The 17671-nt window shown below is 35.5% G+C and overlaps 4 protein-coding genes across 17 annotated transcripts in view; 2 read left to right on the top strand and 2 right to left on the bottom strand.

Annotated features, from left to right (window-relative positions):
* The first annotated feature begins 408 nt into the window (after positions 1-408).
* On the top strand, positions 409-4988 carry Smc2 (structural maintenance of chromosomes 2). Of its 2 annotated transcripts, none has more exons than XM_076434988.1 (8): positions 409-676; positions 848-1270; positions 1342-1620; positions 1687-2460; positions 2520-3107; positions 3185-3806; positions 3889-4142; positions 4224-4988. In XM_076434988.1, exons 1-8 carry the CDS (start codon positions 509-511, stop codon positions 4629-4631), a joined length of 3516 nt encoding a protein of 1171 aa, XP_076291103.1. In that variant the 5' UTR covers positions 409-508; the 3' UTR covers positions 4632-4988. The 2 variants fall into 2 exon arrangements, with proteins under 2 accessions (XP_076291103.1, XP_076291104.1); XM_076434989.1 differs by having other exon boundaries at positions 497-611.
* LOC143214238 (ribosomal protein S6 kinase delta-1) lies at positions 4185-9632 on the bottom strand. The gene is made up of 6 exons (XM_076434992.1): positions 9002-9632; positions 7078-8199; positions 6856-6989; positions 5625-6783; positions 5464-5559; positions 4185-5388 (listed from the first exon to the last, which is right to left on the bottom strand). The coding sequence occupies exons 1-6, from the start codon at positions 9095-9097 to the stop codon at positions 5287-5289; spliced, it is 2709 nt and encodes a 902-aa protein (XP_076291107.1). The 5' UTR covers positions 9098-9632; the 3' UTR covers positions 4185-5286.
* A 709-nt stretch (positions 9633-10341) lies between these two features.
* LOC143214248 (transmembrane protein 19) lies at positions 10342-12643 on the top strand. Its single transcript, XM_076435018.1, has 6 exons — positions 10342-10992; positions 11078-11188; positions 11397-11684; positions 11767-11871; positions 11951-12166; positions 12244-12643. Exons 1-6 carry the CDS (start codon positions 10851-10853, stop codon positions 12396-12398), a joined length of 1017 nt encoding a protein of 338 aa, XP_076291133.1. The 5' UTR covers positions 10342-10850; the 3' UTR covers positions 12399-12643.
* Positions 11395-17671, bottom strand: part of Dh31-r (Diuretic hormone 31 Receptor) — a 166410-nt gene continuing 160133 nt past the window's right edge. For all 13 annotated transcript variants that reach the window (XM_076435009.1, XM_076435007.1, XM_076435004.1 and 10 more), the window contains 3 exons: positions 17354-17477; positions 17136-17177; positions 11395-17040 (listed from right to left, as the gene is read on the bottom strand). In XM_076435009.1, the coding sequence (XP_076291124.1) occupies positions 16954-17040; positions 17136-17177; positions 17354-17477 (253 nt within the window). In that variant the 3' untranslated portion in view covers positions 11395-16953. The remainder of the gene's footprint in view (positions 17041-17135; positions 17178-17353; positions 17478-17671) is intronic.

The raw sequence follows: 17671 nt of genomic DNA, 5'->3' as shown, positions 1-17671 counted from the left end.
CATAGACTTATTATAGGGATAGACTGGGTTACAATTCTTTATGCAAAGTTTGCACCGTTTTTCCAAATGATTATCATTGCCTGTGATCATGCTGTGATCACTGATCACTGCCGAATACTATGAATGAATTTATACACTACAAATAGATAGCAGAACTCTAAAAACTCTAAAAAGATCATCCAATAGGATGAGGGTGCTACTTAGATCAACTTAAAAACTTCGTCGATGTGAAAAAGTGAACTACATATAAATATTTAAACACATGTTCTTCGTTTATAATATACATTTGATTAAAAGTGAAAGACTTTAGGAAAATAACCGAAAACATTATAATGGTTACAAAGAAATTGAAAACGGAAACAAAGTGTATATATATAAATATGAGTTCGTATGACTCGTAGCTTGTTTCCATTCTATGTTCTATTTACGTAAAATACGCGCATTATACCGGTCACTATGACGATTTGAATTTGTACTTTTGCTTAATTTGTATTTTTCATATTTCAAGATGCATATCAAGAGTATGGTATTAGACGGATTCAAGTCGTACGGAAAAAGAATTGAAATCCTTGGTTTTGATAAAGAGTTCAACGCGATCACAGGATTTAATGGTAGCGGGAAGTCAAATATTTTGGATGCGATATGTTTTGTTTTGGGTATTTCAAATCTTGGCCAGGTGTGCTATAGAATTTTATGTTCTTTTATTGTTTTATATTTCACCCAGTGAATTTCTTCATGAATCTATCAAAATCAGCAATGTATTATAATATAAAATTTTATTCTTCATAAACTCTATAATTGCTTTCACAGAAGTGGACATCATCCTATAATAATTTCTTGATTACAGGTCCGTGCAGCGTCGTTACAAGATTTAGTTTATAAATCTGGTCAAGCAGGTATTAAAAAAGCTAGCGTTACAATAACGTTCGACAATCGTGATAGAAATTCGTCTCCGATGGGATACGAACATTACGAAGAGATAACAATCACACGAGAGGTTGTAATCGGTGGGAAAAATAAGTATTTGATCAACGGTTCCAATGTTCCAAACAAGCGTGTACAAGATATGTTTTGTTCCGTTCAATTGAACGTGAATAATCCACACTTCTTGATTATGCAAGGGAGAATAACGAAAGTTCTTAACATGAAACCCGCAGAAATTTTATCTATGATAGAAGAGGCTGCGGGTACAAGAATGTACGAGAACAAGAAAGAGGCTGCGTTAAAGACTATAGAAAAGAAAGACAGTAAATTGAATGAAATAAACAATGTAAAAAATAATTTCTATGTTTCTACATAAATTTAATTTAAGTACGTATTCATAAACGTAATTTGTTTTAGATTTTGAAAGAAGAGCTAGGCCCAAAATTGGAAAAACTCAAGGAAGAAAAATCGCAATACGTGGAATTTCAACGTATAGAAAGAGAATTAGAACATTGTAAAAGAATTTGCCTCGCTTGGAAATACGTGAACGCTATAAATGAGAGTCAGAAAGCGGAGGAAAATGTACAAGTAGTTAGGGATAAAATCAATGAAATAACTAAAGGTATTGCAGCCGGCGAGGAAGAACTTAAAGAAATAGAGAAAGAGTACGATGTAGTTGCCAAAACGAGAGATACAGTATGTGTTTTGATTAAAAATGCAAATTATTATATAATTGTTTTCCTAAGTATTTTATTCTTTCAGGAAACAGGGGGTCAGCTACAATCTCTGGAGCAAGAATTACAAGAGGTAGAAAAGAAGCAATGTAAACTAACGGCTGAAGTGAACAGCAGCAAAGAAAGCATGAAAGCTGCTGTAAAGGCTGTAGAACAATTGAAGATTAACATAAAAGACGACGAAATTACTTGCGCATCCAGGCAGAAAGAATATGCTAAAGTTGAAGGGCTTTTCAAACAATTGAAAGAGACGGATCAACAAGATTGTAAAGCTGTGGAGGCTGCGCAAGAAAAATATCAGAAGATTAGTTCCGGTTTATTGGAGAGTCAAGATGGTGAAAATGCAACGTTGGAGCAGCAATTAATAACGGCGAAGCAAGCAGCTTCCGAAGCACAGACAGAGCGTAAACAATGTGACATGACATTAAATCATAATAGAGAACAACTAAAAAGGAAGAAGACGGATTTGAAAAGTACTGGAGACGAGTATAAGAAATATACTAAAGATCTTGAAGATAAGGAAAAGGAGCTAAAGAATATGGAGAATCAACTGAAACGATTAAATTATCAAGACGGAACCATAGAAGCGTTAAAACAACAAAGGCATACGCTGAGAAACGAGATAAGAGCGTTGGAAGAAAAAGTGGATTACTTCGAATCCAGACATCCACAAACTAGATTTGAATATCAAAAACCTGAACCTAATTTCAATCCCAATTCTGTGAAAGGAGTGGTGTGCAAATTAATTACAGTTAAGGATAAGAGAGCCGCGTACGCTTTAGATATTGCTGCGGGAGGAAAGGTACGTAAATATTTATACTATTGGGAAATTAAAATTACATAGGAGTTGTTATATTTCAGTTGTACAATGTAATAGTCGATACTGAAACTACAAGTAAAAAATTACTTCAACGTGGTCAGTTGCAACAACGCGTTACCATTATTCCGTTGAACAAAATGAATGGAAGAACGATGGATAATGGAATGGTTCATTTGGCGCAAAAGATAGGTGGAGCAGAGAATGTGCAACCAGCGTTGTCGCTTATAGAGTATTCAGAAGAAACTCGATCAGCCATGACTTGGATTTTCGGACAAATTTTCATTTGCAAAGATATAGATGTTGCTAAGAAGATTGCGTTTCATGAGAGGATTATGAGAAAATGCGTTACTTTAGAAGGCGACGTCGTTGATCCTTCCGGTACACTATCTGGTGGTGCAGCATCGAAGGCTGGCTCTGTTTTATTAAAGCTAGAAGAGTTGAAAGCTATACAGAATGAATTGGACATTAAACAACACAATTTGCAAAATGTTGAGGCCGATTTGGCAAGTTTGACTGGTATTGCTGATCAGTACATGTCGTTAAAACAAACGTTTGATTTACGGAATTATGAAATCGGCGTGTTAAAACAAAGATTAGAACAGACAGTCTATTATAAAATAAAAGAAGAGGTATGCTTGAACGGTTTCAGGTAGTGAAATAAAAGAAATGAGTATTTTTTAATTCAACATATATGTTTGGATTTCAGATTGATCAGTTGGAGAAAAGTATCGAAGAGCTTACGCAGAAAATGGCAACAGCAGAAACAAATGAGAAAGCGAATCTGAAACGTGCTGGAGAATTGGAACACCTAATGAAAGACTCGGCTAATATTCGCGAGAAACAATTGAAAGGAGCTGAGAAGGAACTAGAAAGACTGAAGAAGAAGGCAGAGAATAGTCGTAAAGAGTGGCAGAAACGAGAACAGGAGGCAGAGACACTTGAACTAGAAATAAAAGAATTGCAGGAAAGCATCGAGAGTGGGAAAGAACAGTTGCAAGCATCTGAAGAAAAGTTGAAGTCTGCGCAAGAAATAGAGAATAAGTTGGAAGACGAATTAAAAGAAGTAAAAAGTAATGTGAAAGGATTACAATCCAAAATAAAAGAACACAAAGACGTTATTAATCAGCAAAACGTTCAGATGCGAAAGCTTGCAGCAAGAAAAGATGAGATTATAAAACGCAGCAAAGATGTAGAATTAGACATTAAAAAGTTAAACCATGAGATCGGTTCGATTCAACTTTACGCCACTGACTGTAAACAAAAAGTTTCAGAACTTCTACGAAAGTACGAATGGATCGAACAAGACAAGATCTATTTTGGAAAAGCCGGTAACTAACGATTCACAGAGAAACAGTATATTATTTTTACACATGAATATCTAATTTCAATTATTTTTCTTTGTCTCCACAGGTGGTATTTATGATTTCGAAGTTAATAAACCCGATGAAATGAAACAGAAGGTACATAGATTACAAACACACCACGAAAGACTAAGTCGGAATATTAATACACGCGCTGTCAGTTTATTTGACAAAGAAGAAGAACAATATAATGAAATGATGAAGAAAAGGAAAATCGTTGAAAATGATAAAAAGAAAATATTGGAAACAATTAAACACTTGGATGAGAAGAAGAGATTAACATTGCTTAAAGCTTGGAAACAGGTAACGTCGATTAAGAATTTTTAGAAGAATAAATAACAATGCTGGAGTTACACAAAATATTTAATTAACATTAATCTCTAGGTAAACAAAGATTTTGGATCGATATTCAGTAGTTTGTTGCCAGGAGCAGATGCAAAATTACAAGCTCCTGAAAATCAAACAGTCACGGATGGTTTAGAAGTGAAAATCGCATTTTCCGGCATTTGGAAAGAATCGCTTGGTGAATTATCCGGAGGGCAGAGATCTTTAGTAGCATTGTCATTAATTTTAGCCATGCTTTTATTCAATCCCGCGCCTCTGTATATTCTGGATGAAGTTGATGCTGCTTTAGATCTCTCTCATACGGAGAATATTGGTGTCATGTTGAAAAGACATTTTAAACATTCACAGTTTATTGTTGTATCATTGAAAGACGGAATGTTCAACAATGCCAACGTAATATTTACGACTAGGTTTATTGATGGAATGTCAACAATAATTAGAAACTAAAGATTAACACTAAACCTACCGTCGCAAATGACCAGTTCCAGATTTTTTATTTTAAGATTTTTGACACGATAAAAATAATTATAAGAAATTATTGTATAGATATCTTTAGTTTTTAAGGCTCGGTAAGTTTAGTGGTCAGACATAATTGAATCATTTGCAATGCAATAAATTATGTAATAAGTAGACAGCGGATTTTTATGCGAAATAAAAACGTTGTACCTGAATTGCAACAAACTAGAATGCACAATGTAGATATATTTTGTTTTCCAATATGTTTAATACGTTGAAAATCGTATTGTTTAATTCTCCTAATGTTTTCACTGTTTTAAGTTACACCTTCTCATTTTTGTCATAAATGCATAAAATCCGCTGTCTAGTAATAAGTGTTTTGTAAGTAACAGTCTCTATACAATTAAAAAATTAGAAGAACAGAATCGTGGTCGTGGTAGTTACGACTGACGGGTTTTGTTTTTCAGATATTTTCATAATATGTTGCAATCGTTAACAGTTCTTACGAAGCTACGAAATAAAATGAAACATGGAGAAATTGCCGCGAAATATTTTCTGCTTTTAAGTACGTAAATATACTACAAAACTTTGACATTTTAAGTTTTTCTTTTGGGATTTGTCCTATTATATTTTAGGTAGATACATCCTAAAATGTATCTACCAAACTTGACCAATTAATTTCTTTAAAGAAGGGATGCTGCTTTATCTCTGGTATTGTCAACCTTTCATTCGGTTGATATTTCAGTATCTGAAAATTTGCATAATTTGTTTAGAATCTATTTTTTTTAAAATTGATTATTTAACATACTATTTAGAAACTTACATTAACCAACAAGGACTTGGCATTCTCCGATAATTTGCAAGGAATACTAAGCAGGGAATGCGAGTGAAATACACTTGGATGTTTCACTTGAAATTTCTGAAACATTAATGTAGGTTATTTGACTTGAAACATAATTGTAGGTAATTTTTATTTGAACTTACATTGCCTACTATTAATTCATATAAGATAACACCAAAGCTCCAGATATCTGTGGCTGGAGTAAGGGGAATCATCGGCGAGAACATACATAATTCAGGAGACGCATAAGGGTGTTTATACTTCAGTAAATCTATATTATGAGTCGGCACAATGTACGTTAGTTGAACGTGTCCATTATCATCCAGTAATATGTTCTCTGGTCTTAAATCAAACACTGTAACTTCTTGTTGGTGCAATGCTTCTAATGCTAAAAGTATTTCAGCAGCCCAAAGACGAATAACATTTTCTGGTATCATCCATAGTACTTGTTCAATATCTGCAATGTTGTTTTTTTGCGTAATGTCGATATACTGTATCTGTTGACCGATTGGCGTGTAACAACTTTTCCTTCCAGTTTTCCCATGAGATTTTGCTGATTTTTTAAACTCCGAGTTATTTATAGTGTTATCTGCCTTGTTACTCTTGTGATCTATTATGTCAAGAGCATCAATGGTTTTTAAGCTGTCCATTGACGAACTCGTCGACTCCTTGTCATCGAAACTAAGATCTTTGAAACTATCGCTTAACGATGAATTGCCAGTACTACATTGGCTCCTTTCTTTTTTATGATTATTTACCAATAAGTAATTAGGAATTATCACATTGTTCTCAGGTATTTTTTCGATTGTAGTATTCTTATCTATACTGTCAATTTCTATCGATATCTTATTAATGTCCACCGGAGTATCGGTCCAATTTTTCGACTGATTTATACTGTTTTTTAAATTCAATAAATTAGTGTTTTGTTCATGGTCGAACAAGTAATCAGATTCGTGTACTCGATTCACTACAGTATTACTTTCTTTCAATGTTGCATTAACCGATTGTAGCAGTATCTGTGCCTTCTCTAATAATTGCGTAGTAGATAGATTCCTATATATCTCATTTGTTTTATCTACTGCCGTTTGATCTATCTTTATTTGTACTTTGGAATTTGTACTAGGTAATTTCACATTATCTAGCGACGCAGTTCCTTTATTTTCATTTTCAATACTATCTTTCTCCAAAATATTACTATCGTTCACTGATTTTCCAATATTGTTCTCTGCAATTCTTTTATCACATGATCGGTTGTTGTTAGAGATATAGTGCGATAGTATAAAGTCCCACAACTTTCCACGGCTGAAATAAAATTACAAAATCACATTTCCAGTTGATTATACAAAATAGTAGTATGTACTAGCAAACATTTACCTGAGATGTTGTAAAATTAAGAATACTGTTGTTTCCGTATCGATGCATGCATGTAACTGTACCATGTACGGCACCTGTCCACGTAGTATATAATCGCTTACGTTTTCTTTATTGGTGGCTGACTTCTCTACAGTCTGAAACAACAAATTTATCGATTGAATTACTCGAGCACATATGTTTTACTTGATGTATATTGTAGTATAATATCATTTCTGTTCATACTTTTACAATATTCAGGCAGTTCTTGCGGACGTCTTTTACAAGCATCACTGTTTCCAAAATCTTTAATACTTTATAATGTTGAAGTTCTGAGATGGGCTTACTCAACAAAGAGATATTACAATTCAGGTATCTATTGTAAAGTTTTTCGGCCCGTTCCAAATATTTCGATATTTTTTCCTTAATTATCTCTGCTCTTATTTTATTAGAATCAGATTCAACGCCAGATCGCAAACTAGAGATTCCCATTTTGTACTGGGTAAACGCTTCCTCGTACTCTGTAAGATCTTCATGTTTAAAGGCTGCGTTCATATGTGCAGCTGCGACTAATATGTATTGGGAAGTGTCTGTCCATGCTTGCGGTAAATCAGAACCGTCGTGCATAGTCGGAGAAGAATTCGCATCAGCAGTAAATACATCGGTGTTCACGTTGCTGCTCGATGTCTGTATAATTACACGATCATTGTCATTTTGAAGATTATGATTCGAATCTTCATAGCAATTGTTATTTCTATTACAAATTAATTGATTATCTTCTAAACTAGATATAATCTTGTCTATGTCTGTGTTTCTTGTCATGTATGCTTTTTTATCCTCGATCTTAGAATTTGCATCATTCAACTGTGCATATTGTAGTTCCTTAGATTTAGAAGCTTCTTGAGATTGCTTTGTTTCATTTTCAGTTACGGAAATAGGTAATATAGAACTGTGAGTAACTTTAGCTTCGAAAATATTCTGAGAAATGATATCGTTAGGCGGTGAATGATTTATATAAGCATGACGATCATCTTCCACCGATGTATCGGAGCTAAGAGATTGCGAACAATCGTGCACAGAATAATCTGCGTGACTAGTTTCAAAAAATTTTATGAAAATATCGCTAGAGTATAAATACGAGTGCCTGCCTACAAACTCTAAAAACTTTAATGCACATTCCCTTCTTTCTTCTATAACTTCAGCCTCGAACCTGCCAAAGAATTTTGGCTTTGGGAATGTCGGGTAACTCTCCTTGATTTGAGATCTCACGCAGAGAATGCTTAACTCCGAGTGAAGCTTCTTGAAGTCATTGTAACGCTTCCATACGGATACTTTGGATATTTCTTCGTGGGAAGATTTCAGAAATACCTGAAACATAATGATTACTGTGAGTAATCGAATGAATAAGAGACAGATATCTTCAATTATTAATTTCTACGTTGTCTCAATCATGTATATATATTAGGTTGTCCCAAAAGTTTCTTTCGGAATGTGTTCCTTTAATGTTGCTAAATAAATACAAACAATGCGAAAACCTTTATTATGTCAATGTTTTAGTACTTCCTAACATGAATTTGCATTATGTGCATGAATCGAAAACCAACTTTTGCAACAACCTAATATTCATTTAGCAATATTAAAGGAACACATTCCAGAAGAAACTTTTGGGACAATCTAATACATATTTATATACATGTATTCTACATATATCTATTAGTATTTTTAATGTATGAAATGAGGATCACTTAACAGGATAGTCTCGTTTTTCCAGCATTGCAATGGTACAGGATGCGCCTTCATATTTCTCGATAAAGCAAAGACGGATTTTTTCAGTATCGAAAAGTGTATACAAAAGATCAATCGAAGCCGCAGTTGCCCCCAAATTTCCTATGCTTACGTTTAAGAGGCGTAATTTGCTTATACTTTTGAAAACGCAAAAGTAGGTCACTTTGGGAAGCTTGCGTGCTAGCTTATCTCTTATCTCTAGCAGTTTTGACTACTGAAAAACCCCATCTCTGCATTATCGAGAAATGAGAAGGTGCATCCCGCACCCTTGCAATCCTAGAAACAAGTTCCCGTAACATTTAATACAGAATTAAATTAACTTTCTGATTAGCTTCATTGAATATTAAAAAATAATGAAAAAGATAATGTTCAGTGTACGCCGTACCACAGAAGTAACTTTGTAGATGGTAAAGCCTTTCTTGTGTCGCGTTGTTTCAGGAATAATAAAACGCCTCATCCATTTGTCTCTCGTGGGTGCCATCGTTTGTATAATTAAACTATAAAACTAGAAGTTCGATAAATTGATCGCTTATCGCTTCAACTCGCACATTTCAACCATTATATTTTCACGTATCTCGCTGTTTTTTTCGTTTGCGAGGCATGTATAGAGCGCGATTGATAAATCGTCAAATACTGTCATTCGCATGCACTTATATTTATCCATGTCATCGATATACCCATCGTTTCGAACAACTGTTTATAAAGTATGCGCTTACGAGTATATCAGTAAGACGCACGCTATCACCTACATAATTTAGGATCCTTCGAATGAATATTCAGTGGAAAATCACTTTTTTAGTTTCCCATTGTTTGAAAAATATAATTATATAAATTGTACGATTAATTTCGGTTACACCATACTTATTATGATTACATGTCAGTGCTATCTTGTTTCACTATTCTTACATTACAAACTGGATAACTGTCAGTGAATTAGTGTGTGATAGTGTGATACACTTGCTTCGATCCTTCCTTCATGACTGCATCAGCGCTACTGCGCGTGCGATAGTCTGTTACGAACTTATAGAAGTCGAAAGTGGATATCTACGGACAATGTCGGACAAGGATCAATTAATTACGTTACATTGCAAATATTCATTATTGATCATTTGTTGTTTTTAGAATATATCTAAAATAACTACAATATTTTATTTATTACGAGAGAATTAATATATGTAGTAGAATATCTCGCCTGTTGTTGATACCAGTGGTTTCTAGCACTGTTTCTAGCACGAAACAGCGACCATACATACCACTCCAGGCTAAGATTTTTGTGGGGGCAGCACTATACTGGAGGCAACTCAGACCCCGGGAGTGAGCACTCTCATATCCTCTCTATGGTCTAAGGTGGTGGAGAACTATCGACAGGTATCGATAACTATCGATAGCGATGGTGTGCGCAGTATATTTTGTACAATATATACAAGCAATTATATTCTGTCATTTTGGTATTACTAGAAGTAAAATAGATTTGTAATTTGACGAAAACATATGTATTTCAATTTTATATATTGTACATCAGAATCTAGTAACCACGAGTTTTTGTTGAGAAAATTGAAATTTAACATTGTCTTCTTTAATTCTATACGATTTGTGTAATACAATATAAAACAATTTGTAGTTTTGAATTTGAAATATTTACAATAAAGTTTGAATTTGAATTGGAGATGACAATGATATATCGATAGTTTTCGATAGTGAGAACTATCGATAGCCATCGATAGTACCTCGATAGTTCTTATCGCTGTTAGGGTTAGGAACAGTTAGGAACAAGCCGGTCGAGCCGGTGACAGCAGGTCTCTGTATTTACAGTTATAATGAAATTTTGTAATCCTTTCACGACTATAATCTTATCTAAAAAGAAATAGTAAAAACAAACATGCATTAACTTTTTGTTAATAATCACTGATAGACCACTATCATGTATCGTATAGCTGACAGTGAATGATTCGCGTAAATGTAAACAGGTATCATTAATACGTATAAAGATATGCAAAAAGAAATTTGTATATCTTTTCGTAGATCTTGCGCGAAGTAGGGATTAGAAATATCAGGTAGTGGGGCATAGATAGTACCTACGTATGTAGGGTAATTTTCTTTGTGCCCTCTTCTCGTGGATGAACTCTTTCGTACATCTTTTATATTACGAAACATAATTCAATTATCAAGTCAATTGAATGAAATTTGATATTTACGGATATTTATGACAACGTATTAAGTCAAACATATTTTCGATGACGAAAATGGAGAAGGAACAATCTCGCGTGTTGGTTCCGGTTCTTATAAGTGCCTGTGCCATTCCAATTTCAATGCTTTTCTGGATCGTAAACGTTGTTTACTCTACGTTTCATCCAGACTCCGATAATCACTTCGAAGGTACGAGCAAAGCTTACTTACTTCGTCTTACTATCTTGCTTCTCTATTTGATTGTTTAGATTTCTATAACCTTGTATATTTTTAGAGCATCTAGTAATATCACCATGGAGGTGGTTGGCTGTCGTTGCAGTCCCCACTTTTATGGCGCTCTGGGGCTTCAGAAAAAAAAGTCTGGACATCACTGGCGCTATTTTCGGTAAGAAAATGCTCTTTAGATTGTCAAGCGAAAGAATTTATGAGTCGTGATGCTCTGTCAATTTAAAAAGAAAAAAATAACGAACACACACAAAAGCGTTTTAAAATACACTTTATTATTCAGACAAGATGCAGTGGTTTGTCTGTGAAAGTTTCACTTCGAGAAGTTTTGTACGTGCTACCCGTAGTAACGGAATATTATATTGCAGGATTTTTCGTGGGTTTTATTCTGACACTCACAAGTTATGTTCATCTGGCTTGTCTTTTCACATTCTTTGTTACATCTTCCAAGGCGACAAAGTTCCGTGCCCACAAAAAAAGAAAACTTGAAGCAGACTATAAGGAAGGTGGTCAAAGAAATTGGATTCAAGTCTTGTGCAATGGCGGTATGGCAACACAGTTGGCACTTTTGTACCTATTGGATGTTGGCTGTGGAGAACACCCTGTAGATTTTGATAAGTATTACAGGAGTTCATGGTTGTCGATCGGTATTCTAGGTGTGTGTACAGAAAAAGAGAAATCGTAGCTCGAATTGAATTTTTAACTATTGTCGTGTTGTTTTAACTCATCGTGATGTAGGAGCTTTTGCGTGTTGCAATGGAGATACTTGGGCTTCGGAAATTGCAACAGTTATCGGTAGTAGCGATCCTTTCTTAATTACTACAGGAAAAAGAGTACCAAGAGGTAAATTCTCTGTTAAATGATAAAAGTATATAGTTCTTAAGATTCGAGTAAATTATTAATATCTCTTTTTCGTTAACAGGAACCAATGGTGGTGTTTCCTGGGTAGGTCTTTTGGTTTCCGCGCTCGGCGGTTTGACAGTGGGTTTGTTTTATTACTTTACCGTACTGTATACTGTAGACTCGGCTGTACTTCAATTAGCAGCGCCGCAATGGCCAGTTATTCTTGCTGGATGTTTCGGAGGTCTCCTTGGGAGTGTCGTAGACTCTATTTTAGGAGCTACTTTACAATATTCTGGTAAATTATCTTTTACCATTATCGAATAATGTACTATGCTGGAAAATAGCATTAAAAATCTTGTTTCTTTGTCGTAGGAATTAATGAGAATGGATTAGTGGTAGAACGTCCTGGGAAACGAGTGAGATACATTTGCGGTAGACAAATTCTGGACAATCACAGTGTCAATCTTCTGTCAAGCGTCATCGTAGCGTTTACCTTACCAAAACTGGCAAATTTATTTTGGCCTTAAAGCTATCTCATTTGTTTTACATTTTTTTACATATTGTAATTTATGACCGTGACTTAAAATGGGGATTCATATTGTTAAAAAGAATGAAATTTTAATTTACATTTTAAAATATGTATTAATGAAGAAGACTCGAATAATTTTAGTAAGGACATTGTTAAAATATTTGTTATTAATATGTGATATATTACTAAAGAATCTCCTGTTCTTTAAAATCAAATTACAAATATATATTTAATGCGGTACAACTACTTTCTTTCGAATGTTAATCCGAGGATGGTGAAATGAATTTAGTTATTAGTATGAATCAAAAACCTTTATATATATATATATATACACATTTTCTTGTTTGTTTACCCATATGAACAAACTTAAATACATTTTCGACATGTTTTTTACAGAATCGTTTTGTATCAAAATTACATGACGCATTTCATATGACAAACTGCATTATTCGTTTTTCAAAAATCAAGAAAACGAACAGAAAATTAAGCGTATATAAGATGATATACCGGTGAATGTATTTTCTTATTCTCTAATTTTGATTTCCTCTCTCTGGTTTTCTTCTGTGACTGTTATTCGTACTAAACAAATGATTAGTTTGAAATATTTATTCATGTAATTTGAATATTGTAACACAATACTTCTGATTCACAATGCGCACTTACAAATAACAGGAATATCAATTCTTATTTTATACATTGTAGGTGACAAGCGTTTTTCAAACGAAGTATTTTACTCGATTTTTACATTATTTATAGTTTGGCCAAATGTACATAGATTAGTTTATCCCTTAAATGCCCCTTTAAACAATGAACGCCCCACAATGGATTGACTCGGGCACTAGCTAAATTGTTAGTTGTTCAGTCGTCGATTTTGGAACGTGCTAGGACTTGTTAGCATCGGTTTCGTCGAACTTGTTCAATCCGCATAGCACCTCCTGCTACCTCGGCTCTTGACTGTGCTACATATGTTTCTTCGGCTCTTCGGGTGAAACCACCGTTGAATGACAAGCATATGTACAAACGTATAATCGGTTTGCGAGTGTGGTCCGGTTCGTTTCGCGTGCAACGAGTGACTATTCGCTGGCTTCTACTAAGTCGGGACTGACCTAGAGCCGTGGATACCGTAATTGGGTCGAAGGTAAAATCGACAAGAGAGACTCTACCCTCTATTCACACCCTTATTAGGAACCTTCGAGAGAGGTTGTCGTCGAGGCTGTTTTCAACTCTGATTAAGCGATTCAATATTCCTCGCACCGCTCCCTCCTCAAATAGCAGCTGATTATGGGATTTACAAACCTGTTGTTTGTTTCGCGCGGCTCGCAGCATTCTTTTGTGTATAAGAGTCGCTATTTTAAAAGAAGATTTACCCTCCCAAATACACCAGATAGCATACGACATCTTAAACACGTTCATTTTACGTCTATTTCAAGTCTGAAAGTCTTGTGTCCTAAGAAGACTCTTTAACGTTTACGTCATTCAGACCATAAACAGTGTGGTTTTTATATACCCATAATCTAGCAGTATTGGCATTAGTATTATTTGTTCGAGTTAGTGTTTTTGCTTCAATTTCAATTTTCCAATTCCAACTCTTCAATTTTTCAATTACAACTCTTCAATTTTTCAAATTTCAATTTCAACATCAATTTCAACTCTTGAATTTTTCAAATTTTATCTTCAATTTGCATTTCAACTTCAATTTCCATTTCAACTTCAATCTTTCAATTTCGACTGCAATTTTTATTATTTTTATAGTTTGACCAAGATGTCAATATATGATTTCTCTTCTATTAAAATCATTAAGGGAAGAAATAACATTCAATTTGGTTTCTATTTCTTGCAATCGATGCAGACAATTTTTACTTTGCACAAAGATCCGCAGTCTAGTGATAAGCTTAGTTGCTAGCGGTTCGATCAGACATTTTTTCTTATCAACCCTGTTTTTTTCATAAAAGCATTTTATCCTCTTCCAACATTGACAACCCAAGCAGAAGAACGGAGAGTCCTCTGAATTAAACAATTTGATTTCTTTTACCAATTTGTTCGTCGACCCAATTACAGTCACGCTTTGCGTAGAAAGGACTAAAAGATAAGGGGGGAAAAGTGAAGAGATGGGAAGTGATGTGGTGAAAATGATGAGAGTACGATGATTCGTTCACATTACAGTAACCGCCCAAAGTCACTTCCCCGTCTGCTGTGATAGATAGCGAAATGGAACGGCGAAATTCTCGGTGGTTTTGCGACATCCACTGAATTTCACTGACCGACTATTTTCAATAATGACGAATTCGCGATATATAGTATAGAAACGTTGAACGCAATCATCGTAGCTAGATGAAATCACTCATGCGGACATTTATAACGGCCGGATTGTCTCCTGGGTTTCGATTTCGCCGACACAAATCCATGGATTTTGAAAATATTATACAATACGGGGAGGTATGTATCTGTAACGTGCCATCGACAGAGCGAAAGTATAATTAAAACGAAGCGCTATGTACAAAGCAATCTCTATGATTTATCAACGTTATAGGTCGCAGTCGTTTTTCATATTTCGTTCATGATTTACAGAGTCCAGATCGCCCGTTTTCTAATAATTCCGTGAGCGCTACGGGAAATATTTCGGCGATATTGTAACGTTGCTGGTTAGAAAATTTACAATTAACATTCTCTAATAAAATCTCACGATGTCAACACTTACGGCTAAAATATAAGTTAAGATAGAATTTGGAACCTTAACAAATAACGATCTATACTTTCGAATAACGTGTGCATATAGGTATACTTTCTATTAAAAATCGAAAATAAAAACTGAAATGGAAAGGTTCGAGTGTACGGTGAACGTGGAACACGTTTTCGTCATTTTCGAAGCATAGATCGATGCCATACGTGACATCGATGACGAGTTAGAGCTGTGTTGAAGCAATATGAATATTTATGAGCACGGATCGGTGGTAGAACCACAGACGAGAGATACAATTGCGAAACGAATGGAGGAACACATGCAACGTGCAGATCACTTTCATTAAGACATTTTCATTTCTGTGGAGCCACGTTTGTGAATTTTCCATACCGAGACAGGGCGTGTGAGAATAAATGCGCGCGCCTGCTGGTGTGTGTGCGTATGCGAGAAAGATAAGTAATTCACGCAATTGTTCCAGCTTTGATGCATTTATGATAAAAATGGGAACATGTAATTTCAAACAGCAACAACATTAGTAGAATTTAAAGATACTGTTGTATTATTTTCAACCTGTTAAACATTATTGAGAAAGAAAATACGTTTGCATGTCGCTACAGTTTGTTGCACTTTCGGTGCAAAATTTTTATCTTGCATAAACATCCGTCTCAAAGACGTGTTATTTCAGTGTTAAAACGACGTCTTTAACACGTTCGCTGCCAACAACGAGTCATCTCGTAGGTCGAAGTTTATGTTTAGGCTGTCATAAAACATTTTATCGCAAAAACCGACTACGATATAACTCGTATAATCAATAAAGCAATTAAAAATTATCTAAATTCAATATCTTTCCGATAAATACATGTTTTGTATTTTTATTTTACAATTAATTAAAATTTGTTGGCGTGGTGGAACCGTTTTTGAAAATGTCGCTCGGCAGCGAACGGTGGTAGACTCGTTTCTAGGATTGCAAGAGTGCGGGATGCACAGTCTCATTTCTCGATAATGCATGCGATGGGGTTTTTCAGTAGTGAAAAGCGCTCGATAAAAGATCAATCTAGGCCGCAATCGCCCTGGAAAGTTCTATTTTTACGTTTACGAGGTGTAAATTGCATTATTCCGCAGCATGTAGCCAGGGCTGGCCATCTGGGGGGTGCGGCGGATGCTATGCACCGGGGCCCCGCGATTGAGAGGGCCCCAACGTGATCAAGAACTAAAGTAATGTAATTTTTCTGAAGTAATTAATGTATTAGGTAGATGTATTAGGTGTATTAGGTGAAATGTAATGTATTAGGTGAAGTAATTAATGTATATGGTCGTGTTTGTAATTTTTTTTACTTTACAAAAAATTTAGGGCCCCAAAACTAGTGTTGTATAAAGCTCGAGTCTTCGAAGCTCCAAAGCTCACTAAAGAGTTCTTCTATAGCAACTTAGTCTTGAAGACTGAGCTCAGGAGCTTCGAAGACTCGAGCTTTATACTACAGTACCCCAAATGGTTTCTTGCACCCAGGCCCCTTCATAGAGAAGGCCGGCCCTGCATGTAGCTGTCGCTGCTTTATGAAAAGAGCTGTATGTTTCCAAGTAATGCAAATTGCGCTGCCGAATAATGCAAATTACGCCTCGTAAACGTAAAAATAGGACTTTTGGGGGCGAAAAACCCCATCTTTGTATTATCGAAAAATGAGAACTACCCCCTTAAGATGTCGCTATCTGGGAACATTTGCGTGGACCACCGTTTCTGTAGATTGTAGAGCGTGTGCAGAGTGCCAGACATAGTCCTGCAAAGTATTGTATAGTATCATTCTTCAGATCTTTCGTTCGTTTATTATACAGTATTTATATGAAAGTTACGTTAAGAAACATAGTGTTCGATTCATTACAACACGGACGCCGCCGTGCAAGAATTGGTCCGATTTCGCAGAAGAATATTGCCTTCCCATTTCCTCTTGAACTGCGCTATTACCTGCAGCATGAGCATCGTTTTGTTAATGAAAATATCTGTAGCACGCGTTTTGGTTAATTGGCAATCTCACGACCGACTAGAATTCGTTGACTCACCTCGCCGTTGCAGAAACAGAATAAAATGGCGACACAGAGACCCTGTGGAAGCAAACTAATTTAGAACCATAAACGCTAACTAGCTCTAATAATGTTTAACTTCGTTTCTCGTTATATTCCGGCCAATTTGATCGTCGGAATTTGATTTTCAAATGACTGGAACTCGTTTCACATTTTACCGCGGCTCGTTCGGCTAGTTCGCAAAGTGTTCAGCTCACCTGGAAAGAGGCCGTGATTGCCGAAAGAACCTCATAAAACTGCTCCCACGGATGATTCTTCGGCGGTCTGAAGGGGATGACCAAATAGTGTAAGCCTAGAAGAGGTACCAGCAGCATCGTCGCTCTGCGAAAGAGCGAAACCATTCAACCGAAACAGTTTAATAGAATTTCTCGAACAGCAAACATCATTGAGAATATTTATATCATTGAAATATACAGGGTGGGTCGCCTCACGTTGCCACCACAAATATCTTTGTTGTTTTTAAAGATACGTCAAATGTCTGAAGGACAAAGTTGAATGGTAAAATGGGGCTCATA

The sequence above is a fragment of the Lasioglossum baleicum genome, chromosome 12, assembly GCF_051020765.1.
Source record: "Lasioglossum baleicum chromosome 12, iyLasBale1, whole genome shotgun sequence".
Taxonomy (NCBI): Eukaryota; Metazoa; Arthropoda; class Insecta; order Hymenoptera; family Halictidae; genus Lasioglossum; species Lasioglossum baleicum.
Note: the sequence above shows the minus strand (reverse complement) of the source record. Positions and strands in the feature narration are given on the sequence as shown.

Bases quoted from the DNA above. Each gene is read 5' to 3' on its own strand.
- Smc2 (XM_076434988.1), top strand. From the start codon at position 509: ATGCATATCAAGAGTATGGTATTAGACGGATTCAAGTCGTACGGAAAA. The intron at 677-847 runs GTGTGCTATAGA...TCTTGATTACAG, and splicing joins GTATTTCAAATCTTGGCCAG to GTCCGTGCAGCGTCGTTACA. The intron at 2,461-2,519 runs GTACGTAAATAT...GTTATATTTCAG, and splicing joins ATATTGCTGCGGGAGGAAAG to TTGTACAATGTAATAGTCGA.
- LOC143214238 (XM_076434992.1), bottom strand. From the start codon at position 9,097: ATGGCACCCACGAGAGACAAATGGATGAGGCGTTTTATTATTCCTGAA. The intron at 6,990-7,077 runs GTATGAACAGAA...TTGTTGTTTCAG, and splicing joins ACTGCCTGAATATTGTAAAA to ACTGTAGAGAAGTCAGCCAC. The intron at 5,389-5,463 runs GTAAGTTTCTAA...GCAAATTTTCAG, and splicing joins CCAAGTCCTTGTTGGTTAAT to ATACTGAAATATCAACCGAA.
- LOC143214248 (XM_076435018.1), top strand. From the start codon at position 10,851: ATGACGAAAATGGAGAAGGAACAATCTCGCGTGTTGGTTCCGGTTCTT. The intron at 10,993-11,077 runs GTACGAGCAAAG...GTATATTTTTAG, and splicing joins CTCCGATAATCACTTCGAAG to AGCATCTAGTAATATCACCA. The intron at 11,872-11,950 runs GTAAATTCTCTG...TTTCGTTAACAG, and splicing joins AGGAAAAAGAGTACCAAGAG to GAACCAATGGTGGTGTTTCC.